Source organism: Heloderma suspectum, chromosome 11 (genome assembly GCF_057233095.1).
Source record: "Heloderma suspectum isolate Gila_16-S chromosome 11, 16-S_ref, whole genome shotgun sequence".
In the NCBI taxonomy this organism is placed as follows: Eukaryota; Metazoa; Chordata; class Lepidosauria; order Squamata; family Helodermatidae; genus Heloderma; species Heloderma suspectum.
The window spans coordinates 17,411,834-17,437,422 of record NC_139468.1 but is presented as its reverse complement, the minus strand read 5'-3'; the positions used below and the strand labels follow the sequence as shown (position 1 = coordinate 17,437,422).

General features: G+C 44.1%; 1 protein-coding gene across 1 annotated transcript; it reads left to right on the top strand.

The window, feature by feature from the left end:
- Positions 1-5,134: 5,134 nt before the first annotated feature.
- Positions 5,135-25,206, top strand: LOC146337071 (uncharacterized). Its single transcript, XM_084817023.1, has 11 exons — positions 5,135-5,436; positions 7,505-8,014; positions 8,193-8,319; positions 8,645-8,727; positions 8,973-9,099; positions 10,433-11,250; positions 18,981-19,514; positions 19,713-19,836; positions 21,240-21,322; positions 21,583-21,709; positions 23,316-25,206. The coding sequence occupies exons 1-11, from the start codon at positions 5,314-5,316 to the stop codon at positions 25,112-25,114; spliced, it is 4,455 nt and encodes a 1,484-aa protein (XP_084673149.1). The 5' UTR covers positions 5,135-5,313; the 3' UTR covers positions 25,115-25,206.
- Positions 25,207-25,589: the final 383 nt, after the last annotated feature.

The following is a 25,589-nucleotide window of genomic DNA, read 5'->3' as shown; positions in this document are numbered from 1 at the left end:
GAAATGAAATCCAAATTTGCAATACAGTTGTCTATCTTTACCAAGCCTGTGGTACAATCCAAGAATACTACAATTGCATCTTTTAAAATTGCAAGCTTGCTTGTTAAAAGAAACAAACCTTTTGAGGATGGGGAACTGTTAAAAGAGGTATTTCTGACTGCTAGTGATGCAATTTTTGAAGGTTTTTCCAATAAAAAGGAAATAATTGCAGCAATTCAAAAGTTGCAGCTGTCTGGAAACACAATTACCAGAAGAATTCAGTCCATTTCAAGTGACTTGGAGCATCAACTGCAAAGTGATTTACAGAAATGTATTTGGTTTTCACTTCAGCTTGATGAATCCACAGACATGACAGACACTTCTCAGTTGGCAATCATTGTGAGGATGGTATTTAGTGATCTTTCAGTGAAAGAAGAGCTACTCAAAATACTATCTCTGAAAGGAAAAACAAGGGGTGAGGATATATTTCAGACTTTTAGGAACTATGCTACGGAAATAAATTTACCTCTTCACAAACTCTCATCAGTCACCACTGACGGGGCACCAGCAATGGTGGGTTGCATTGATGGGTTCATTGCCCACTGCCAGAAAGATGAATCTTTTCCCAAATTTGTTTCATATCACTGCATCATTCACCAAGAAGCACTGTGTGCTAAAGTACTCCAGTTTAAGCACGTCATGGATGTTGTTACAAAAATAATCAATTCTATCCGGGCAGTCTCCTTGCAACACAGGCTTTTTAAGGCGCTTCTGAAGGATGTTGATTCTGAGTACAATGATCTTATTTTGCACACTGAAGTTAGATGGCTGAGTAAAGGAAAGGTTCTGGCCAGATTTTTAATCCTGATAGAAGAAATAAAAGTGTTTTTAAAGTCTAAAGATCAGCATGTTGATCAACTTTATGACAAGTTTTGGTTGGTGGACTTAGCTTTCCTTGCTGATTTGATGCAAGAACTAAACAGTTTGAACATTGAGCTTCATCGAAACAATAAGCATATTTCTGGGATGATTGCTTCAGTCAACTCTTTCAAAGGTAAACTGCGGCTGTGGAAGTCACACTTGCAGATTAAATCACTTCTTCCCTTCCCTTCAATGAGGCAAGTTGTTGGTGAGAGTGATTTCAACAACCTCCCATTTGTGGGCCACCTTGAAACACTCGAGGAACAGTTCCATGCTCGATTTCAACAGTTCACTGACATTGAACCAGTTGTGTCATTTTTTGAAAACCCATTCAGCCCAGTTGATGTCACAGAAACTGCAGTGGCCATTGGGGAACTGTGTCAGACTGGAGTAGAAGAAATAGAGCTGGAGATTGTGGACCTTCAAAATGACCTAGTTTTAAAATCAAATTCAAGTCATGACAATTTTTGGAATCTGGTTGATTTGCAAAAGTTTCCTTTGTTGAGAAAGACTGCTGCAAAGATAAAATCTTATTTTGGATCAACTTATCAATGCGAGTCAGTCTTCTCCACAAGGAGATTTATCAAATCAAAAAATAGAACACGAATGACGGATAAGCATCTAGATGAGTGTTTGCGCGTTGCAATTTCATCGTACACCCCCAATTATGGCAAGCTTACAGATGGCATGCAGTGTCAAGCATCACACTAGTCTGGGCAGCGGTTTTAAGTCAGGAGTGGGTAGACTTGAGGTTTCCGGAATCTATTTTGTTTTTCACGAGAACTCCCAAGGTCCAACACGGCAGCCAGGTGGAACACAGTGGCTCAATAAAGTGGACATGCTCCGACCAGGAATTTGTTTTCACTACCACAACTGGACCTTGCACACAATTTTACTATTTCCTCCCAAGCTTTCTTGATTTCAGCAGGTTAATTTAGGAGGGGAAAAGGCTTTTTGTTGTCGCTGTTGTTAAAGGATTGGGAGTTGGAAACCCTTGATCTACTGCAAATCATCTGCAGCTCTACCAATAGATACCGATGTACTTTCTCTCTGCCCCTGGTGTAAGTTAGATGATGTGTGGCTGTTTTGCACTAATCATTAGCTTAAATAGGGCCATCTTTCCTTTGGCAAATTTCTATTGTTTTCTATTCTGTGTTCTATAAAAATAGTAAAATTACTAGTGTTAAATATATCATTTTATTTGTAACTACGAGTATATGTTTATGTAACAACAGTCCAGGAATAATTTTGAATTGTTTTATGTCTTATTTTCTCTACAGCAGTCTCTACTATGCAAATGAATAAATGCTCTTTCATATACAGAAAAAGGAAAGGAAAGGTTCCTCCTGTGCATGCACTGGGTCATTGCTGACCCCTAGAGGGACGCTGCTTAACGCTGGCGTTTTCATGGCAGACTATAGCAGGGTGGTTTGCCATTGCCTTCCCCAGTCGTGACTACCTTTCCCCCAGCAAGCTGGGTACTCATTTTACCGGCTTCGGAAGGATGGAAGGCTGAGTTGACCTGAGCCGGCTACCTGAGACCCAGCTTCCGCTGGGATCGAACTCAGGTCGTGGGGAGAGTTTTGGTTGCAATACTGCCACCTACCACTCTGTGCCACATGAGGCTCAATTCATATACAGAACCTCCCAGCATTTCCCCCACTCCTGGCAGCCATTTTGTGATTATGCATGCCCTTCATGGCAGCCATTTTATGGTGACACCAACAACACTTACTCAAAATTTTGAATGTACCCACGAACCCCAAAAGCTTGGGGATCCATGGCTTAGAGTATGGAATGTGAGCATGAGCTCCAGTAAAGATTACATAATTCACATGGGGGCAAAACCATATAAAAGCTTGGAGTGTGGTAAAAGTTGGACTATAACCAGTATTTCAAACTGCAGAACTCACTTAGAAGATGTACTATAAAAATCACAGGTGTGCAACCTGTAGGCCCCACCCACTTTCCCCAGCTCCTTAGCCAGCTAGGTGGCAGGGAATAAATTGTAGTTCTGGCACTGCTATTGACAGTGATCTTGATTGCTCTGTGTGTGTAAATGGGTGTCTGTGTGCAGGGTTTGTGTCTATGGGGAGGAAAAATGTGTGTGAGAGTTGTAGTCCTGCCTGCGGCAATTCCACATGCACAATACGTATATAGTAAAGGTTTGTATATGTGTCTGGTGGCTGGTATGTGTCTGGAATGATTGACAGGTGAGTGTGAGGCGGGGGTTTGGCAGAGTGTGGGCAAGAATGACACTTTGGCAAGTGGAAGAAAGGAGTGGCTGAGTGAGAATGGAATACAGTGTAATTGGATGAGAGCTTGTGCAGAAAAAAGGTGGGGCGATTGCTTCTAGGGAGTCAGATCAGTCTGGGAGGAAGGTAGATTGGGTACAGCTAAAGAAGTCTTGAGTTGAGATTGGGATAGAAGAGTGAAAACATCTAGTGAGATAGTTTGGGATACAGAGTGTGTCAGATAGTGTGAGAGAGAGTGTGAGAGGTTTTTGGAACATAGGAGCTAAAAGCAAGAGTTATATTGTGTAGTTTATAGTGTTGACTTATTTTAATTATAATTGCTGATATCCTTTCCTCATCCCAACCCAGTTCCTATTTCTAATCCTGTTGTACCAAATAAACCTTTGTTTTCAATTTTAAAAGACAGTTTCCTTTTTTCGTGATTAGGAAGGGTTTCGTGGAATAGCCCCCACGTGCTGGCTGCTTGGTCTGTGCTACCAGAAAGAAAGAAAGCCACTCTAAAAGGGTTATTGGTGGCAGTAATTGTGAGAGTGGTGAAGCATCACAATACATAAACAGAGGGTTGGCGGTGAGAGCCTAAAAGTGGCAGTGTGAGGAGAGACACCGACCAAAGCACCTGCCGTGGTGACTCAAAGTAGGATCATGAGGTGGTCAAAAAGGCCTCAGGTCCTCACATGCCCACGGCTGATCCACCCATCCCTGCAGCCCCTGAAGACTTCCTTAGCCAACAATGTAAGCCTTCCATCCAGAAAAGGTTGTCCACCCCTGGTATAAAGCCATATCTGCAATGGAACTGATTGGCATCCTGGATTATTGCACTGAAAGATCCATTAGGTGCCCCAGTATCAGTCAGAAGTTGCCCAAACTGGTGTGTGTGTGTGTGTGTGTGTGTGTGTAGATGTAGAAGAACTGGGTGCTTTATCTTAAGCTGTTGTATGGGATTGGCTTTCTTGACAATACCTGGATCCCAGGACCAGGAGGATTTGGGGTTGTAAAATTGTTCTAGTTTTAACTGTCTGCTGTTCTTTCTGCGACCAGCAGTTGTGCAGGAGAAGAGAAGTATGTAATTTGGCTCCTCCTCTCCCTCTGTCTTCTTTTAGCTGGCATTCCATCAGAAATATTAAAAACATGGACACCAGACTGTTCAAAGTGTTAGTGCTCAACAGCTTTAAAGCTCAACAGTTTCAAACCCAGATAACTGAAGGAGTGCTTATTTTCATACTTACCTGCCGATGCACTTATGTCCTCTTTGGAAGCTCTCCTCCTGGTGCCCCTGTCCAGCATAAAGTGGGTGGCACAAGCGATATAACTTTTCTGTGGTGGCAACCCATTTGAAGAATTCCCTCCCTAGAGCAGCTCACCAATACTGCTATCTTTTCAACAACAAGAAAATACATTTTTAAATCTCCCAAGCTCTTGAATGTATTATTTTAATGTGAAATGTATTACACTTCAGTTTGATTTTGTGTTTTGTTTTCGTAAATTTGCTGAAGATTCTACTGGATCTGGTGAAAGCCTATCTAGTCCAGCATTCTATTCCCGCAGTGGCCAACCAACTACCATCAATTATAGGTAGAAATGCAAAATTTGAAAAAGTAAGAATCGGAGGGGGCTTGAAACATTAATGTTTGAAACATGTGACCTTTACTTCCTGTTCCATTTGAATGCTGTCATGTTTGGGGGGGAAATGCCACTCTACGTTCCAAATTCTTTGGTTCTCTGCTGGTCTTTGTAGTGGTGCCCCCCATCAGCACTGTTGACTGGGAACTTGATTGGGCCATGGACCATTAGAATGCCAGTGGACTGAACAACTGGCTGGAGAAACATCTTCCCACTTTCATCACTGCATTGAGTTCTGACTAGATAGAACATGAAGCGATTTTCTGTTTGCTGGTGGGAAAGCAAAACATGCCAAAGCAAGATCAGATCAGAGCCTTCGCTACCAACTTCCTCCTAATTTTGTCAGGTGAGCAAAAAGCACCCAGAAGAGGCCAAAGGGCCACCTGTGCAGTGCATGTTGCATTCAGTGCTGCTTGGAGAGACCCAGAGAGATGATCCCTCTAGGCTGCATGGCCTTCTAAGGGTTAAATGAACTGAGCTTGATTCCTAGAGAGGAAGGGGATTTGGACCGGAAGAAGAGGGGTCTCTTTCCTAGCAAATGCAGCATCTTTTTCCTAGCAAATGCAGCATCTCCTATGTCGCTTCTGATCTGCCTCTTTCATTGGGTGAAAGTGGTCGCTCTGTTCTCGAGTGCTACGTTGGTGACCCTTCTTGCAATCTGGTATGTCCCTCATATGCATTTGGGTGAAGGGGAATCCCAGGGCTGTAGAGGAAAGTCAGTGGGATGGGAAGACCTCAAGCGGATGCCCAGCTGGTGAGCGGCAAAAGAAGGTAGGGTGGTTTCTGGTACCAGGAGGGGCTAGGAAGGGCAAATGGGAGCCCCCAATCCATTTCACTCCGAAGAGGCTTGTGAGTTTCCCTTCCACCCCACAACATCAAGGACATCGGCGTCAGCAGGAATTTTTCCAGGAAGGAAAGGCAATATCAGTATAAAACGTTTTATCCGCATGCATTGGCAGGGTTGTTTTAAAAATGTTTACAAACTCCTATGTATGTATGAATGCACGTATATGTGTAAGACTTGAGTTAGAAAGATCATATATCCTGCTTTTGCTGCTATGTGTTGTTTTGAGGTAAAGTCACTACTGCCCACTCATAGCTATACTAAAATCCTGTGTTTCTGAAATGGGTTTTTTTTTTTAATGGGGCAGCAGTCACTTCCCACTAGAGAAGACTAATAAAAAGAGCTTAAGAATGAACCAGGAAGTCTCCAGACAGTGGGTGTGTCAGTCATTGCTATGACTTCATTCAGTGACTTCAAGCCACTGAAAGATGGAAGCAGGCTAGTTTCTCATCAAACAAATGGGCAGAATAGTGGGTGCGCATTTTGCCTCATATCTCCAGTTCTACAAGGTTTACTTAAAAAAACAAAACCCACCTTGGAATATGGGGATTATGGCTCATCTGTGGTGTAGTGGCTAGAGTGCTGGACTGGGAGCTGGGAGATCCAGGTTCTAGTCCCCACTCGGCCACGGAAGCTCACTGGGTGACTTTGGGCCAGTCACAAACTCTCAGCCCAACCTACCTCACAGGGTTGTTGTTGTGAGGATAAAATGGAGGAGGAGGATTATGTATGCCGCCTTGAGTTCCTTGGAGGAAAAAAAGTGGGATATAAATGTAATAAATAATAAATCGGGTGGGTAATTGCCCCTTCCCCTCTGCCCCAGACAACTATGATCAAGGAGCTTTTTCTTCTTCTCTTCAAAGGAGGTCTCTTGAATTTAGGTACATTTATACAAGGAAGGCAGCTCTGAGTTAAATAAAGGAAACTATTATACTTCTGTTCTTCAATTAGTGTCCTCATTAATCGGGCACTGCTCCCTACTCCCCCATATATCAGTGTCATCTAATGTATTTTTGTATGTGACAGAACCACACTCAGAGGGAGACACTACTCAACCAGAACATGAATGTATTAAAAAGCAACTGAAAAATAATTAAGAGAAGGGGAATAAGAGAGAGAGAGAGATACAGATTGACAGACAGACAGAAAACCAACAATAGGCACGACTGCTGGAACCTAGTTGCTGTGGGGCACAATGCTTGTGGATTCCTTGGAGGCAGTGGCTCCCACTGCTAGGAACTGAAGGCTTCCCTATGTGAACCTTTGCTCTGTTCCAGTAAGGCAGCCCTGAACTGTGAGAGGAATGGAAACTCCCTGTATAGGGGCAGTATCTCCCATCGGATGCTGGGAGAAATGTTTCTTTGTTTTACATGAAACAATCAAATTATATCTAAAATCAGAAGTATAGTTTTTATGCATGTGTGAATTCAATTCATTTAAAAAAAATTAACAAGTCACAGGATTAGTCAACTAAGATTTCTTTAACTGAGCAACAGCCTTAATGTAAACCAATTTCAAAGTAGTTTATTATAAATGTGGCTTAAGGAGAACATGGCAGTAGCAGAAAGGGAAAAGGAGAGGGGGTTTTGAGGGAGGAGGAGTCTTTGAGAGAAGAACAAGGGGAAAGATGGATCAGGGCTTAACAGAAGGCCAAGAAAGGGAGGGTTCACAGAGGCAGATAAGTGGTTAGGAACGGGGGTGGGGAGATGCCATGTCTTTAGCTCTCCAACCAGATCAAAGTCTTTAATCCATGGCCCTCAGGTGAAGGAGCCTCCCCACAAGTCTGTAGTCCATTTTAGAGCCTTAGCATTTACTTTCCTTCTGGCAGAAGACCTGCCTTGACAGTGTAATAATGCAGTCACATAATTCTGTCTTGGCCTTGCAGGGCTTCTACCACCAATCAGGGCTGGTTTTGCTTCTGGCAGATGAGGAAAGCAATCCTCCAACCCTGTTGGAGGCTTCCTCGGAGCACAGATCAAAGATGGGTGGGCAAAACACAGCTAGCCCTGAAACAGGAAGAAGGACTGAAAACATCAAGATTGAAAACAGTGTGGAATCCTGGGAAAGAACCACGCAGAAGATCCTAGGTGAGGACAGTGTCAGCTCAGATGTACAGCACCAGCGTTTCCGGCAGTTCTGCTACCAAGAGGCTGAGGGACCGCGGGAGGTTTACAGTCGACTCCGTGAACTTTGCCTTCAGTGGCTGAAGCCAGAGCAACACACAAAGAATCAGATTCTGGATTTAGTGATCCTGGAGCAGTTTCTGACTGTCCTTCCACCAGAGATAGAGAACTGGGTCAGAGAATGTGGAGTGGAATCAAGTTCCCAGGCAGTGGCTCTGGCAGAAGGTTTCCTCCTGAGTCAAGCAGAGGACAAGAAGGAGGAAGAACAGCAGGTGAGTGTTTCATCCTGATAGTTCCAAGGGGCCACGAATGTGAGGGAGGATATCCTAACACTCTCTACGAATTGCCCAACTCTTTCTGGAAATCATCCAAAGAGGGATGTCCCAAACATCCTCTATCATTCTTTTTCTAACCTTTGTCCCCATTCCATGTCTTGGATCCTTGTTTCAGGAGCACGGCCTGTTTGCAGAAGTGAACACTAATTTCCCTAAGGCAGAGAAGGGTCTATCGGATACCAGACAGAGTCAGCTACGAAGGCAGTTCAAGCAAGAGGGTGACGGAGATGCCATCTTGCAGGGTAAGGATTTGGTCTCTTTATAATGATTATACAAGAAATCTCTGGACTGCTTTGATCTCCTCCTGAGTCCTTTGGGCAGAGTAGTTCACAGTACAGAATATGTCAGTTTTCAACACTTGAAGGCTTTATGCATGGCCAGTCATCCACATATGGGGTCAGGGGGATATATGTTCTCACACAATTGAAATATAAAATGGGTATCAACAGCTAGAATGCATACAACAGATCAGACATTTTGTACTGCCCATGTGTACTCAGACATACATTGTTTAATCTCCAAGACAAGCATATGCAACTGGCTTTCCACCACCTTTGTCTCTCACAGGCAATGGAATGATATCGGCAATATATAGCGAGTCATCTCTTCTTTGTGGTGGAGGAGAAATGGCTTCTGTGCAACTGGATCAGGTAGGGGGATGGGTCACTAAGGGGACAAATGGGGGCTGCCTGTTTCTGCTTATCTCTCTGGGCCTGAACAGATCTCTTCCCTTCTGTCAAAGCTGCCCACTAGGAAGGCTATGAATTCTGCTCATGATGGTTTGAAGCTTGAGGCCAATACCCACCCACCTCACCTTAACTAGCCCTTTGGATTTTGCTTGTAGGTCATCTGTCCTCATTATCTTTGAGAAGGGAATGTTTTCTCTTTCTTTTAGAGTGTGGTAACCTTTGAGGAGGTTGTTGTGCATTTCACTGAGGAGGAGTGGGCTCTGCTGGATCCTGACCAGAGAGCTCTGCATAGACAAGTCATGGAGGAGAATTGTGGGATCCTGGCCTCTCTCGGTAAAACTCCCTATTTTCCTAGTTGATAATATTTGTTTACAAATGCAGACGTTTAGAAAGTTTTGCATGTTTCAGCACCTCAATTCTTCCTCTTCTGGTGCAGCAGGATTTATCTCTTTTTAGTTATTAAAACACTTGTATCCCACCTTCCCATTTAATAAAAAACACACACAAGGCCGTAATGAAGATTTGACATCAATGCAAATGAATCCCCCCACCCGCCACTGCATTCTCGGACCTGAATGATGCTTCCAGGTTGGAATAGTATCCCAACACACACCAGCCAGTTGGGGATCCTCAACAGACTTGTGGAATTGGTTCTCTGGAGCTGATATTCCTTAATAATTTACGAGACGATGGATTGCGGGGGGATGGGCTACAGCAAAACCATAACCTCTCTAGTATCAGGGGGAAGAGGCTGCAGAGAAGGATAAGGAGAAACTGAAATTATATTTTAAAACATTATGGACTGATTTGAGAACACATTTTACTAAATAAATAAGTGGGAGCTGCAACAAAATATTCCCATGTGGAGTGCTTCTGTTTCAGGATTTTTCTGGAATATTGCCCCCTGCCATCAACAGCACTTTGTGCCCACTGAGTATGCTCAGTCCTTATTGGGGTCTTTCCTAAAGTGTTTTCTTTTCGAAAGTGCTTTACTACTTCTGCAAAACCTGGGGTTCTCGTGAGCATGCCAACACCTCCCTCTTGTTTCTCAGTACCTCCTTTTTGGCTATATAGCCATCACAACGCAGTACCTGAGTTATCTATGAGTATATACAAATGGGACCTGCAACAAGGTGTTGCAGTATGCGTGCTGCTTTCAGGGTTTCAGAGAGCCACTTATTTTCCAAGATACTCCATTTCCTTTCCACAACAGTCAGTCAGCATTCGATCCCCACTGCACATGCTTGGTCATCATTGGGTATTTTTGGGTCCCGCCCACTGAGAGTTATATTTCTTTAAGATTTTTTGAACTTCTGCAAACCTCAAGGTTTCCCCAAACCTGCTGATGCCTTCCTCTTCCATGTACACGGTGCCATCTTAGCTATAAGCACCAGCACTCACACTTGAACATTAGAAACACAGGGAATGATGATAAGTGAACTGTGAAAGATGAACTTCATTGTCTGAGCTGGGAGCTGAGCCCAGGTCTACACACCAGCTGTCAGTCAATGCCAGTCCACACAGGCTGTTAAATGCATGGTAAGATCTGCCTCCCATCTAAGTCTTTTGTGTTCTTCCTTTAGTACAACCGTTATTTGAGCTTGTTCAATTATTTCAGGCTCCATTTCTGACTCAGGTTCCTACCAATTTCATGTCTTCATTCCAGAAGGTGGCAGATGGGAAATAGAGAATAAAGAAGAATCACCTGGGGTGTTACCAGAAAGAGACAGAGGTGAAAAGACGGAACAGCAGGGAAAGAAAACTGAAATAACTCATAAGAGGAGCAGCGAATCCTCTGCTTCTCAGAGCACTGACTACCGTGAACTCCCAATCCAAGAAAATATGGATAAAAGAAATGAAAATAATAAGTGCTATGTGTGTCAGAAAATGTTCAATTCTAAATCAAACCTTAAAGCTCATTTCAAAACTGACACAGACAAACAACCATTTAAATGCTTGGAGTGTGGAAAGTGCTTCAGTTGGAGCTCACAGCTCACTAACCATCAAAGAACTCACACAGGGGAGAAACTATATGAATGTTTGGAGTGTGGAAAGAGCTTCAGTACAAGCACACACCTTATTTGTCATCAAAGAACACACACAGGGGAGAAACCATATAAATGCTTGGAGTGTGGAAAGAGCTTCAGTTGGAGCTCACACCTCAACGACCATCAAAGAACTCACACAGGGGAGAAACCATATAAATGCCTGGAGTGTGGAAAGAGCTTCAGTAGAAGTACAAACCTTACTTCTCATCAAAGAACTCACACAGGGGAGAAACCATATAAATGTTTGGAGTGTGGAAAAAACTTCAGTTCTAGCACAGACCTCAGTAGACATCAAAGAATACACACAGGAGAAAAACCATATAAATGTTTGGCATGTGGAAAGAGTTTCAGTGTGAGCTCAAGCCTCACATACCATCAAAGAACTCACACAGGAGAGAAACCATACAAGTGCTTGGAATGTGGAAAGACCTTCAGTGTAAGTAAAAGCCTCAAGTACCATCAAAGAACACACACAGGAGAGAAACCATACAAGTGTGTGGAGTGTGGAAAGAGTTTCAGTGTGAGCTCAAGCCTTGCTTCCCATCAAAGAACTCACAGAGGAGAAACCATAGGAGTGTTGGGAGGATGGAATGAGACTGAGTCACAATATAACCAACATGTCATATCAGAGAACCCACTTAAAAGATATTCTAATGTGGGGGGCAGTGACTTAGTAAGGTCTCCTTCAACACCTGAAAAGGTGTTGCAGGATGGGGAGGAGGTAGGCAACCAACTACCTCCAACTCAAGGCTGGGTTAGCTTTGCCCTATGTCAGGAGTAGGGAACCTGTGGCCCTTCACATGTTGCTGCACTACAACACCCATCATCCTTGACCATTGGCCATGTTGGCTGGGGCTGATTGGAGTTGGAGTACAACAACATCTGGGGAGTCACAGGCTCCCCACTCCTGCCCCTACGTTAAGGCAGAAATCTTCACAACAGTAGCTCCTGCATCACTATATTCTGCACAGTCACACAATGCATCGGACATCTCTATTGAGGTTAAAGTTAAAAGTTGCGGTGCTTGTTGATCCAATGCCGGTGTGTCATCGCTCTATTCCTGGGTGTGGTTGCAGCAAAGTTAAGCATAGTGACGTCCCACTAATGTCAACGAAACTCAAGCAGTTAGCGTTATTTATATGTTTTAAACATTTCTATACCATCCTTTATCAAAATGGATTCTATGCCAGTTTTATAACAAGCACAGAAATAAAATTAATACCGTAAAACAAGCCAATAATATAACAGCATAAATAAGCTAAAAAATACAGTAGTTAAAATGCCTTGATGAAAAACAATGCCACCTAAAAGATAACAATGCCAGGTTAGCCTCCTTGAAAGAAGGGCAGCATTCCATAATTATCAGCTCAGCCACCTGTCTGGTTGACAGCCCACTACAGAACGCAAGCACCAATTCAGCATTTCCATAGCCTCAGAATACAAGAAGCAGAGGAGAGTACCTACAGAAACATTCCCAGATGACAACCAGTAGCTTCATATAGATGTTTAAAAGCATGGAGGACAAGATGGAAACCTGAAGGACCCTATAGCAGAAGTGCCAAGGGGCCAACCAGAAATCTTCAAGCACTGATCCCTGGAACTGACCCTACAAACGAGTGGAGTCCCTGAACCACCTGCCTCCAACTCCTAACTCAAGGCAGTTCAGAAGCATACCAAGGCCACAGAAATGCATTATTAAATCACAGCTTTCAGGTTTTCAACCTTAAGAAAAACCCCTTGCCATATCTACTTGCCAGTTGAGGATCTCCTGTTTTCTTGGGGCATATTCCATGGTATATACTCATTTCATCCATGGAGCTGGCCTAAGGCTATTGGTCCTCCTTGTTGTCCTACATGAACTGAACCTCTCTTACAGTACCCCCAATATACCCCCAGAGCTGCACATTGAAAAGTAATATAGGAGGTGGTGGGCAAGCTGTCAGGAGAGCTTTGTCTTTCATTACATCAACTTCTTGAGGAACATTGAAACCAATGGTCTTTAGAGCTGTCTTTAAGTGGTCCAACTTGAAGTGTCTTTAGAGCTGTCTTCAAGCTCTAAAGAGCTCAATGGTCTTTAGAGCTGTCTTCAAGTGGTCCAACTTAACAGCCCTTCTAAATGGCCACTGAAATACACAGGGATCGATACAGGGATATTGGAAAATATCCTGTAAGGAACATCAGAAGTTACTCAGTCCCTCTCACGCACACAAGCACAAAATACTTAAGGCCTCTCCATTCATCTCCTTAGAAATGTATTGCCTTTCTTAATGTAAAAATACAATGGGAGTGATTGGGGGCCTCCATAATTGCGCTGTACCCATCAGAAGGCCCAATATCAGTCAGAAGTTGCTCATATCCCACAGGGCAGAGAAGATCTACTAGATTTATATTAAGCAGTTGTATGAGATTGGCTCTCACATCATCTCCATGCCAGGATGATTCTGGGTTAGTGTGATAATGTTCCAGCTTGAACTGTCTGGAGTTCCTTCTGCAACCAGCGATGGTGCAGGGAGAAGAGATCATAGAATCATAGGGTTGGAAGGGACCTACAAGGCCATCGTGTCCAACCCCCTGCTCAATGCAGGAAGCCTGATCCCCAGGCGGTGTCCCATCCGCGTACTAACCAGGGCTGACCCTGCTTAGCTTCCGAGATCAGATGAGATCAGGCACATCCAGTCCTTTAAGGATATATGTCATTTGGCTCCTCTCCCTGTCATCTATAAGCTTCTATTCCACCACAAATGTTTAACATATTGACACCTGGCTGAGACCAGTTGGTAGAAATATCTTTTGCTGCTATTGAGAAAGCTTCACTAGCTTCTAGTCCATTTACAAACACAATTCAAAGTATTGCTGCTTACCTTTAGGATCCAGGTACCTGTTACTGTGAGGGGCCGTGGTGGCTGAGAGGGGCCGCGGTGGCTTAGTGGTTAAGACGCTGAACTGCAGACTGGAAGGTCGGCAGGTCAGCAGTTCGAGACCCGAGTGCTGCATGACGGAGTGAGCTCCCGTCTTCAGTCCCAGCTTCTGCCAACCTAGCAGTTCGAAAGCAAGAAATTGCAAGTAGATAAATAGGTACCGCCTCGGCGGGAAAGGTGACAGCATTCCGTGCACCTCGGTGTTCAGTCATGCCGGCCACATGACCACGGAAGCGTTTTCGGACAGCGCTGGCTCTTCGGCTTAGAAACGGGGATGAGCACCGCACCCTAGAGTTGGACGTGACTGGTTGGGGACACCTTTACATTTTTACCTGTTACTGTATGTTAAATCTTTGCATTGCTGTTAGGTTTTATTTGGGTTTTTATTTTATACTGTAGTTTTAAATTTCTACATTATATCTTATCGTGGCTTGAGTGCCATTTTTTGGTAGAAAGGCAGGTTACAAATGAAATAAGTACATGCATAAATATTTTATGGAGTTAATTGTTGTGAACCACCCATAGAACTTTGACTATTGGGCAGTATACTAAATAAATAAATAAATAAATAAATAAATACCTGAAAGAACGTCCTCTTCCATACTTTCCTGCCTGAGTACTAAGGCCATTTTTGGAAACTCTCCTTCAGGTCCTGTCAATCTAATCTTCACTATCCAAGGTAAAGTAGATGATGATTAGAGATAGAGCCTTCTCAGTGGTGACACCCTGTTTGAGGAAGAGGCTTGCCTGGAATTAACTTTGCTATCTTTTCAACACCAAAGACATTTTTATTCTCCCAGGCCTTCTAACGTATTATTTTAATATGGTGTAATTTATCACACTTCATTTTGTTTTTGTTAATATAAACCACCCTGGAAGTTTTAAATACATTTACAACATCCCAAGCAATATTTTCACCTTTGTTCTAATATACGTAATTGTCCCAGTTCAGATCTTTATGGGGCATTGGCTAGTGTGCCAAATCTTCCCATCATCTCCCTCCCTTCCTTAAAATTTCCCTTCAAAACTGGGTTCTGCAAAACCTTTACTGGTCCTCCCCCAAAATCCACCTTTCCTCCTGCTGTGTTTTCTGCCTGAAGGTAATCTTCCCTCTGCTTTTCTCTCATCCAGCCCACTCCATAGGATTGAAACGTATCACCACACAAAGTAGGGGTTTTATCCAATGCAGGGCTGGCCCAAGACATTTTGCTGCCTGATGTGAAGCAGAAAATTATGTCCCGCAAACCACAGTCAAGGTGCATACTATCCAAGGCCACGTTATTTGGGCACTGGAAGCAGAAGTGAGACAGTCTGTATTCCTTTCGAAAGGTCTTTCCTAGGATTCGCTACACAGATCACCCTCCTAGATTTTTAGTGGCACTTCCTCTTAAATAAACATGCCTTCAGTTAGTCTCTAATAATTCTGTAGTGGCAAAAGTTATGAGCTATGAGGCCTCCAGTTCCAGTCTCGTCTGTGCCATGAGCACTCCGATAACACAATCCTGTGCAAATTTATTCAGCCATAAGTCCCGTTGTGCCCAATGTGGCTTACTCTCAGGTATGTGCACAGAGGATTGCAGCCTAGGTGCTCATACCCAAGCTGCTATTCCCTCAGAGTAATAGGGCTTTGACACACCTCTTGCCGATTCCACCTCAAAACACCCTGAAGCCTTTGACTGAAGCTCCTAGTCCTCATGCCTAACAGTAAATCCTGTTATCTTAAACAACTGAAAAGTCTTTCTGTATCTTCTCTCTCACACTAACTCCTCCCCACTGGCTCTCCTTACCAACTTGTCTAACTGCCTTTAACTTACTCAAATTTGAGTTGCCTTAGAATGCTTCTGTCCATCATCTACAGCTCTTCGCCAGAATCCGAAAAGCTCCCCGGCATGACATCTGCTTTCTGCCATGGCAGAACAGTCTTTACCTTGGGGAAGTATCCCCTCCTGGTTGACTGACAAGGCTTCCAGCAAGAATCATGCCAGGATTAGGGGCTTCCCCATAGCTCCTAGACCACTCCAGTCTAGCTAGTAGGCAGCAAGCTTCTGACATGGCTCCTTTTGGAGCTGTTGCCACGTCGTTTGAATTTTACTCCCGCTGCTTATTTCATTCGTGGGAAAGGGGCATCTTTTTAGGCAGGGACTCAGGGAATGGTTGTGTGCAGCCCTACCAAAGAGCCTGAGGAAGAGTGTTCCTGAGGAGAGATGGCCTTTCTCTCATGGTAGCTTCCTACATTTGACTTCTCCCCCTTTCCATGCGGAGCAGGAAAGCAGCCACTGTGGAAGCAGACGAGGATGGTTTGCCTCACTGTACATACACCCTCCTCCCCACCTGGCTGGGAGTGAGACAAAGCAACTACTTTGCCACAGCAACCCTTTTGGACGGTACCCCATGGCTTTCCATAGTGCCTCATAGAACTTTACGGTGCAGCCTGTGAAGCAGAACAAATATGCTACAGGCAGATGCCAATCTGAACATAGAGGAGGCTAGCAACTGCGCTTGCACTGCTCAGTCACAGGTTGGAGGCAAGCACTCCATCTGTGGTTCATTGGCCCGCAGCAGCTATTAAGTGGCATCCGGCAGAAACCAGAGCCCGAAAATTATAAGAGAGCAGTATAGATGCTGCAGATTAAACCCCAATACGGTTCCCTGCGGCCTCAACTGTTTTCCTGCCTTTTTTAACCTCAGAATTATTACCAGTTGCTCCAGCCTGCCCTTTCCCCTCAGTGCTGCAGAGCAAACATATGGGAGAACGAGGGCTGATCTCAGTGTTTCCTCTCCTGAAGCAAGCAGCACTCCCACTTATAAGTGTGGGAAGAGCCAAGTCAAAGTACTGACTAGACCTAGTAAGCTTGGTAAAGAATGTGCTAATAGTACCACTGGTGAATTCAGGATTAATATTTAAAGGAGTCCTCTGCCTCCTAATGGAGTGGGAAGCAGCAGCAGTCCCTTGTAAGAATATAAGAAGAGCCCTGCTGGATCAGACCAAGGGTCCATCTAGTCCAGCATTCTGTTCACGCGGTGGCCAACCAGCTGTTGTCTGGGAATGCTCAAGCAGGGCATGAGCACAACAGCACCCTCCCACCCATGGTCCCCAGCAACTGGTGTACATAGGCCCACTGCCCCTGGTACCGGAGGTAGCACATAGCCATCACGACTAGTAGTCACTGATAGCCTTTTCGTCCAGGAATTTGTCCAACCTCCTTTTAAAGCCATCCAAACTGGTGGCCATCGCTACATCCTGTGGTAGCGAATTCCGTAGTTTAACCATGCGCAGTGTGAAGAAGTCCTTCCTTTTATCTGTCCTGAATCTCCCACCAGTCAGCTTGGGAGAACCCCGGGTTCTAGTATTTTGAGAGAGGAGAAAAAATGTGATAGTACTCAAGATGGCTGTTGGAACTGAGTGTAACAATTACTATGTTGTTGTATTTTATGGCTGTAAGTTTTGTTTAGTGACCCACCCAGAAAGCTTTGGCTAACGGGCGGGATAGAAATGTACTAAGTGAATGAACAAAAAGTTGCGGAAACATTTTTCTTCTCACTTGCTTCGCTGGCTATTTAGATAGGTAGAACATGAGGGGATTTCCTCCTTTTTTGCTGGGAAAGAAAAATATTTCTAAAAAGCAAAACCAGATCAGGGCCTTCATTGCCAGCTTCCTCCTGGATTTGTCAGGTGAGGCAAAAGTCAGAGCACCCAGGAGAGGCCAAAGAGCCGCCTATGCCGCACATGGATATTATTATGAGAGACCCAAAGAGAGAGAGAGAGAGAGGCTGCTTGGCCTTCTAAGGGTTAAATGAACTGAGCGAGATTCCTAGAGAGGAAGAAAATTTGGGCCGGAAGGGGACGGGGGTGTCCTCCATAGCAACTGCATCTCCCCTCAAAGCCCTTTCCTGTCTGGCTCCTCCTGCAGAGGAAAATGGCCTTTGTTTCCCCAAGCGCTGCATTGGCGGCCCCTTCTGGAGTCTAGTGAGTCCCCCTCCTTTCCCCTATTTGGGGAAAGGGGAGTCCTAGTGATGCAGGGGAGGGTTGGTGGGAAAATGAGGAGGGAATGGGAAGACCCCAGGGGGAGATGCCAAGGGAAGGTAGAGAAAAGGTGGCGGCGCTATCTGCACTCATTGGTCTGTGCACACACCCGCATACACCCTTCCCAATCAGAGAGCTTCCTCCTCTCTTGAATTTAGGTATATTTGCACGAAGGTGGCAACGCTGGGCCAATTAATGGAAATAATGAATGAGTTATGCTTCTGTTTTTCAATCAGAATTCGTGCCCCCATTAATTGGGCACTGCCCTCTCCTTTCCCCCTGTCCTCTGGTTCTCATGCGTTATTGCATGCGGCCAAGCCGTGCTCGGAGGAGACACTATTGAAGCAGGACATGAACATGTTAAAAAGCAATGTCAAAACAATCAAGACAGAAGGAGAATAGGGGGGAAAAGGATGAGAGGCAAACAACAACAACTCTTCAACAGTTGTTGTGTGTGGTGGATCTTCGTGGCTGAGAGGCACAAAGCATGTGGGTTCCTTAGAAGCAATGGCCAGCCACTGCTGGGAACTGGATGCTTCCCTATGTGAACCTTTGATATGTTCCAGCAAGACAGCCCTTAGCTGTGAGAGGAACGCAGCTTCCATGTGTAGGGACAGTATAACAAATGTCAGATGCTGTGGGGAAATCTTACTTCGTTTTATTTTTAGTAATTAAAGTCTATCTAAAATCTGAAATGTAGTTCTTATGCATGTGTGGATTCAGTTCATTAAGACATTTTTGACAGGTCAGTGGGCTAATGAACTAAGACTTCTTTCATCAAAGAACAGCCTTAATTTAAACCAGTTTCAAAGTAGTTTAGGGTAAATGAGGCTTAAGAAGAACATGGCAGGAGCAGAACAGGTCAAGGAGAGCAGGTTTTCGAGGAGTGAGGTGAAGGAGGAAACGTGGGAAGAATAGATGGGCTGAACAGAAGGTTGGAGAAATGGAGTATTCATGGAGGCAGAGAAGTGATTATGAATAGATTATGGGGGTGGGGTAATACTGCATTTTCAGATCTTCAACCAGATTGAAGGTTTAAATCCATGGGCTCCGGATGAAGGTAGCTCCCCGCATCCTGTAATTCATCTTAGAGTCTTGGCATTCACCTGCCTTTCCTTCTGGGAGTAGACTTGTTTGCTGGCTGCAGTCATCCACATTGGCTTTGGAAAAATCTTCCTTGATTGTATAATAATGCACTTACAGAACGATGAATTCTCTTTTCAGGACTTCGTAGGACCGCCATTTAGCGCCAGCTTTGCCTTGAAACTGACAGAAGAGGCAGAAACTGAAGAGGAAAGCAGTCCTCTGGCCCTGTTGAAGCCTTCCTTGGAGCACAAATTTAAGATGGATGAGCAAGACTCAGCCAGCCCTGACCCAGGAAAAAGTACAGAAATTGTCAAGACTGAAAATAGTATGGTATCCTTGAAAAGAACCAGGCAGAAGATCCTGGATGACACCACTGTCAGCTTAGCTGTACAGCACTACCGCTTCCGGGAATTCAGCTACCAGGAGGCTGAGGGCCCCCGCAGGATTTGCAACCGACTCTACGATCTTTGCTGTCAGTGGCTGAAGCCAGATCAACACACAAAGAATCAGATACTGGACTTGGTGATCCTGGAGCAGTTCCTAACGGTCCTTCCACCAGAGATGGAGAGCTGGGTCCGGGAATGTGGAGCGGAGACCAGTTCCCAGGCGGTGTCTCTGGCAGAAGGTTTCCTTCTGAGTCAGGCAGAGGACAACAAACAGGAAGAGCAGCAGGTAAGAGCATTTCATCCTGATAGTTCCAAGGGGCCACAAATGTGAGGGAGAATATCCTAAAATGGTCTACTAATTGCCCAACTCTTTCTGGAAATCATTCAAGGATGGATGTTGCAAACCCCCAAAGCTTTTGCCTCTATCATTACTTTTTTAATCCTTTTCTCCATTCCATACCCTGGTTCCTCATTGCTGTTTCAGGAGCAGGACAAAATTGCAGAAGTGGGCGTTAATTTCCCTGAGGCAGAGAAGGCTCCATCTGGCACTGGAAAGAGTCCCCTAGAAAGGGGGATGAAACAGGAGGATGAAGGGCCCAACTTGCAGGGTAAGCATTTATGAGGCATATATCAACTTGGATTCCCTCTATTGATTGTGAAGAAATACACAGGCTGCTTTCATGTTCCTCTGAGTTTTGCAGGGGAAAAGATATTTGTCTCCTGTCAATTTTCCAGAATTAAAAAATGTGTTTTTTTCCCTTTTATTTAAATTTCATACATATTGTAAAAACACAAATATATCTTGGTAAATTTTGTAAGTCCAGTAACAATTTACAAGACTGATAAATATTCCAGTACATACAATTAGCAACGTGATTAGTATTTCTACCTAATGCTAAAATAGCAAAAATACTATAAATATTATTTAATTACTATCAGTACATTTAAATTTAATCCTATTTTAACCATGCATCTAATCTTTAAATCTCACCATTCCTTAATTTGTCTTATATTGACCAATATCCCAACTTCCCATACTTTTAAATGATCAGCTTTTAATAGTGGGCACTTTATTTCTCCATTTGGTGGCTATTAATATTTTGGTTGCTGTAAATATATTCCAAGCTAACTCCTGATGTTTACTTAACGCTACTTCTTTCAAATATCCCAATAACATAACAGTTGGGTCTAATGGTATCTCATAATCGAACATAACTTTAATTGTGCTCACTATTTGTTATCAAAATTATACCACATTATATCAATGTGTTAATTTTCAACACAAGAGCCCTATGCATATGTGACTTGTGTGGACAGAGTAAGCCTTTTGACAGCTGCAGTGGGACTACATGTTTAGCCCTGCCCCCAAAGTTGTGCTGCTCCTCTCCTCCTCCTGTCACAGTTTTTGGCGTAACATCTGAAGCAGGGAGTCTTGTGTACTTGTGGTGGTTCTTGGCTTGATTTAGAACCCGGGCAGGGACCCTCCACATCTACTGGAGGCATAGGAACGTAGGAAGCTGCCTTATACCGAGTCAGACTATTGATTCATCTAGCAATGTAATATCGACACAGACAGGCAGCAGCTCTCCAGGGTTTTTGGCAAGATTCCTTCCTAGCCCTACCTGGCAATACAGGAATTGAACAAGGGACCTTCCGTTTGCAAAGCATATGCTCCACCACTGAGCTGCTTCCCCTTCCACTTCAGAAATTATGCCAGACATAAAGGAGCGGTGCAACTTGGAGGTGGGGCTAAATGCATAGCCCTGCTGCCCCTTTCAATATGCTTACCCTACTCACATACATGGAAACCAGCACTTTGATTTATGGCCCAGAACCCAAATGGAAGGAGATGAGTTTTCACACAAGTGAAATATAAAATGGATATATCAACATCCAAAATGCATATGATATAGAAGACATTTTGTAAGACTCATGAGTACTTAGACATACATTCCTTAATTTCTGAGACAAGCATATGCTATTGGCTTTCCACAACCTTTGTCTCTCACAGGTAATGGAATGATGCCAGTAATACATACTCAGTCATCTCTTCTTTATGGTGGAGGGGAAACTGCTTCTGTGCAACCAGATCAGGTAGGGGGAAGGTTCACTGAGGAGACTGCCTGCCTGCCTGCCTGCCTCTGTCCCCTGCTCACCTCCCTGGGCCTCAACAAATCTCTCTCCTCTTTACATCTGTCAAAGCTGCCCACCAGGAAGGCTGTGAATGGCACTCACGAAGTTTTAAATCCTGGGAATAATACCCAGCTCCCTCACCTTAACTAGCCCTTTGGGTATTACTTGTAGATCTTTATCTAATCTCTGAGGAAAAAAATGTGAGTTTTTTTTCCTTCCAGAATCTGGTGACCCTTGAAGAGGTTGCTGTGTATTTCACTGAGGAGGAGTGGGCTTTGCTAGATCCTGACCAGAGAGCTCTGCATAGGCAAACCATGGAGGAGAATTGCCAAACCGTGGCCTCTCTTGGTAAGGATCCTTCTTTCTCTGGTTGATAACATCTGTTTGCAAATGATATATAGCATGTTTTACGAATTTCCTATATTTCAGCATTTCAAGTCTCCTTATTCTAGTCAAGCATTTATATCCCAGCTTTCCATTTAACAAAAATCTGCAAGGTGGCTAACAATGATTTAACATCAGTACAAAATGTTACAATTATAATATAATGAAAACAACAAGCTGATCAACATCACATTGATACACTCTATGTGGAGCTTTTTTTGATCTGGAACCTGCAGCTGTTGAAATGTTGATTTCACCAGCAATGGTGAAACTCATCTGTACACTCACATCCCCTCTATCGGTTTAGGCATGGATACTATTAGGCACTGGGATTGTGTCATGTATGCGAATGGAATATCTGTTCTCCATAGAGAACCCAACACCATGTACACACTCTTGAAAGTAGGGAATTGCCCAGTGGATGAAATCTCAATTGGCTACACCAGTGGATGCTTCTGCTGGTCTGAGAAGGGGGGCAGTTGCAGCTTGACCCTCTGCTCCCTCTGTCCACCCAGGTGCTGGTAATATACAGCAGGTTGCCTCACTTGTCCAGGACTAACTCCCAGTTTGTTTCCTCTGTTCTTGGCTGTGTTCTTGTTGAACAACCTGGCATTAACCAGTATATGACTGCCAGCTTCTGACTGCCTGGACTGGGAGTGGACCTGGAAGTCAGAATAAGACTGTCATGTCTAATCTTGTGGTTAGGGATGTATGGACTGTGTAAAATACACTCTGTCTGTGTTTCACGGAATGTCAGGTGCCTTTTGTTTTGTCATCCGCACACAGACGGATGCAAATAGGGGTTTTTTCATCATGTGGAAAAATATGCAAACAATTATGTAAGTATTTACGTAAATATTTACATAATTTACCTTAGTATGTAACATTTAGCATATTGGCCCCCATTCCATTCAACGTTTCCTCAGCAGAAACTTATGTATTTTCCTACGACTTTATATGCGTAAATTTCGAGAAAGTAAAAAAACCATCCCAAAGTCCATGGACTCCGTGTGGCCTGAGAAGGTCGCTCCGCAGCGGATTCCGCAGGTCAGATTCTTAGAAATCCAAGCTCATTTTAGTCCATCTTGAAATTCTCCAGCATCCCTACTTGTCGCCCAACCCTTAACCATTTGCTGACTGAAGGCCACCCAATAAGCTTCATGTCCATGCCGGTAGCTGAACCAAAGTCTCCCTTGGTCCAATCTAGCACTCTGTATCACATCAGCTGTCAATTAATGCCAGTCAATAGAAGCTGTTAAATATGAGATAAGTTCTACTTCCATTCAAGGATTGGATCCAGATTTAAATTGGATTAACTGCACTGACAGTAGTGGACTTTCCTGTCCCCTCCTTCCCAAAGCAGCCCCTCCAACCCCTGAAAATACTACACAAGAGTTGGGAGAGTGAGCTGTGGTGTGTTTGGGATATCCCCAATTTGGGAAGAGGGACCTTCCACAAGCAGAGCTCTTCCTCTCAGGGAAAGCAGATCCTGGATCCAACCCCAGGTCTTTCCAGTTATCACAACCATTACTTGAGGCTGTTCTTTACGAATTTATTGTCTTAACTGCAGAAGGTGACAAGTGGGAAATGGAGAATGAAGGAAAACCAGAACAAGACAGATGTAAAAAGAAGGAAGAGCAGAGAAAGAAAACTGAAGGAAATCAGAAGAAAAGGACTAAATGCCCTGCTTCTCAGGACAGAGACTACAGTGAAATCACAGTCCAAGAAATAAATAAAAGGATGAAGTGCTGTGTGTGTCGGAAAAGCTTCAATTATAAATCAAATCTTAAAGTTCATTTCAAAATCCACACAGGAGAGAAACCATATAAATGCTTGGAGTGTGGGAAGAGCTTCAGTTCAAGGGCAAGTGTTGCATACCATCGAAAAACACACACAGGGGAGAAACCATATAAATGCTTGGAGTGTGGGAAGAGCTTCAGTTTGAGCACAAGCCTAATTTCTCATCAAAGAATTCACACAGGGGAGAAACCATATAAATGCTTGGAGTGTGGAAAGAGCTTTCGTGTGAGCACAAGCCTCACTTCTCATCAAAGAATTCACACAGGGGAGAAACCATATAAATGTTTAGAGTGTGGAAAAAGCTTTTGTGTGAGCATACACCTCACTTACCATCAAAGAACTCACACCGGGGAGAAACCATATAAATGCTTGGAGTGTGGAATTAGCTTCAGTTTGAGCACAAGCCTCATGTACCATCAAAGAACTCACACTGGGGAGAAACCATATAAATGCTTAGAATGTGGAACAAGCTTCCATCGGAGTTCCGACCTTGCTTCCCATCAAAGAATTCACACAGGAGAGAAACCATATAAATGCTTGGAGTGCGGAAAGAGCTTCAGTCAGAAAGCGCACCTTACTTCACACGAAAGAATTCACACAGGGGAGAAGCCATATAAATGCTTGGAGTGTAGGAAGAGCTTCAGTATGAGTACAAATCTCATGTACCACCAAAGAACTCACACAGCAGAGAAGCCATATAAATGCCTGGAATGTGGAAAGAGCTTCAAAACAAGCACAAACCTTAGTAAACATCAAAGAACTCACACTGGGGAGAAACCGTATAAATGCTTGGAATGCGGAAAAAGCTTCAGTTTGAGCACAAGGCTCACATACCATCAAAAAACTCATACAGGGGAGAAACCATATAAATGCTTGGAATGTGGAAAGAGCTTCAGTTTGAGCACAAATCTCAGTAAACATGAAAGAATTCACACAGGGGAGAAACCATATAAGTGCTCAGAGTGTGGAAAGAGTTTCAGTTTGAGTACAAACCTCAGTAAACATCAAAGAACTCACACAGGGGAGAAACCATATGAATGCTTGGAGTGTGGAAAGAGTTTCAGCCTGAGCACAAACCTCAGTAAACATCAAAGAACCCACACTGGGGAAAAACCATATAAATGCTTGGAATGTGGAAAGAGCTATAATTTGAGCACAAGGCTCACATACCATCAAAGGACCCACACCGGGGAGAAACCATATAAATGCTTAGAATGTGGAAAGAGCTACAGTGAGAGCACAAACCTCAGGAAACATCAAAGAATCCACACAGGGGAGAAGCCATATAAATGTTTGGACTGCGGAAAGAGCTTTAGTCAAAAATCACACCTTTCATCACACAAGACAATTCACACGGGAGAGAAACCACATAAATGCTTGGAGTGTGGGAAGAGCTTCAGTGTGAGCACAAATCTGAGAAAACATCAAAGAACTCACACAGGACAGAAACCATTAAATCACATATGGGCTTCCCGCAGCCCACAGTCTGCATGTGGCCCTTGCCCACTCTCTGTGTGGCCAGTGGAGCCCCCAGGATGCTCTGCCCCGTTTTCTCCATCACCCAGCTGATCAGCCAGCAGCTGGAGGAAGGTGAACAGATACCTGTTTCCATGCTGACAGCAGGGGAACATTAATTTGGCTCAGGACCACTGAGGGGAAGGAGAGGCTTTAACCTCACCCCCATCTCAGCAATCTGATGCAGAAAGTGCTGTTTTCTCACTGCTATTAGAGCAGGAGAGCAGCACTTTATTTATTTATTCATATCCCACCTTTTTCCCTCTTGTAAGGAACCCAAGGTGGCTTACATGGTCCTCCACCTCTCCATTTTATTCTTGTTGTCTTGCTTGGGTTCACTGAGGACAGTGAGAGTCTTTAATCTCACCTCCTATGCAGAGATTGCTGCGCCCTCTGAGTGATCAGGATCACTGGGGGAGCAGATGCTTGAAACTTCAGCGCTGAGATGTGGATGGGTGTTTGGGGACAGTGTGTGCATATCTGCAGGCATGTGCAGCCCCCAATCCACCACCCTGCGCTGTATGTGGTC

Bases quoted from the DNA above. Each gene is read 5' to 3' on its own strand.
- LOC146337071 (XM_084817023.1), top strand. From the start codon at position 5,314: ATGCAGCATCTTTTTCCTAGCAAATGCAGCATCTCCTATGTCGCTTCT. The intron at 8,320-8,644 runs GTAAGGATTTGG...TGTCTCTCACAG, and splicing joins CGGAGATGCCATCTTGCAGG to GCAATGGAATGATATCGGCA. The intron at 8,728-8,972 runs GTAGGGGGATGG...TCTTTCTTTTAG, and splicing joins CTTCTGTGCAACTGGATCAG to AGTGTGGTAACCTTTGAGGA.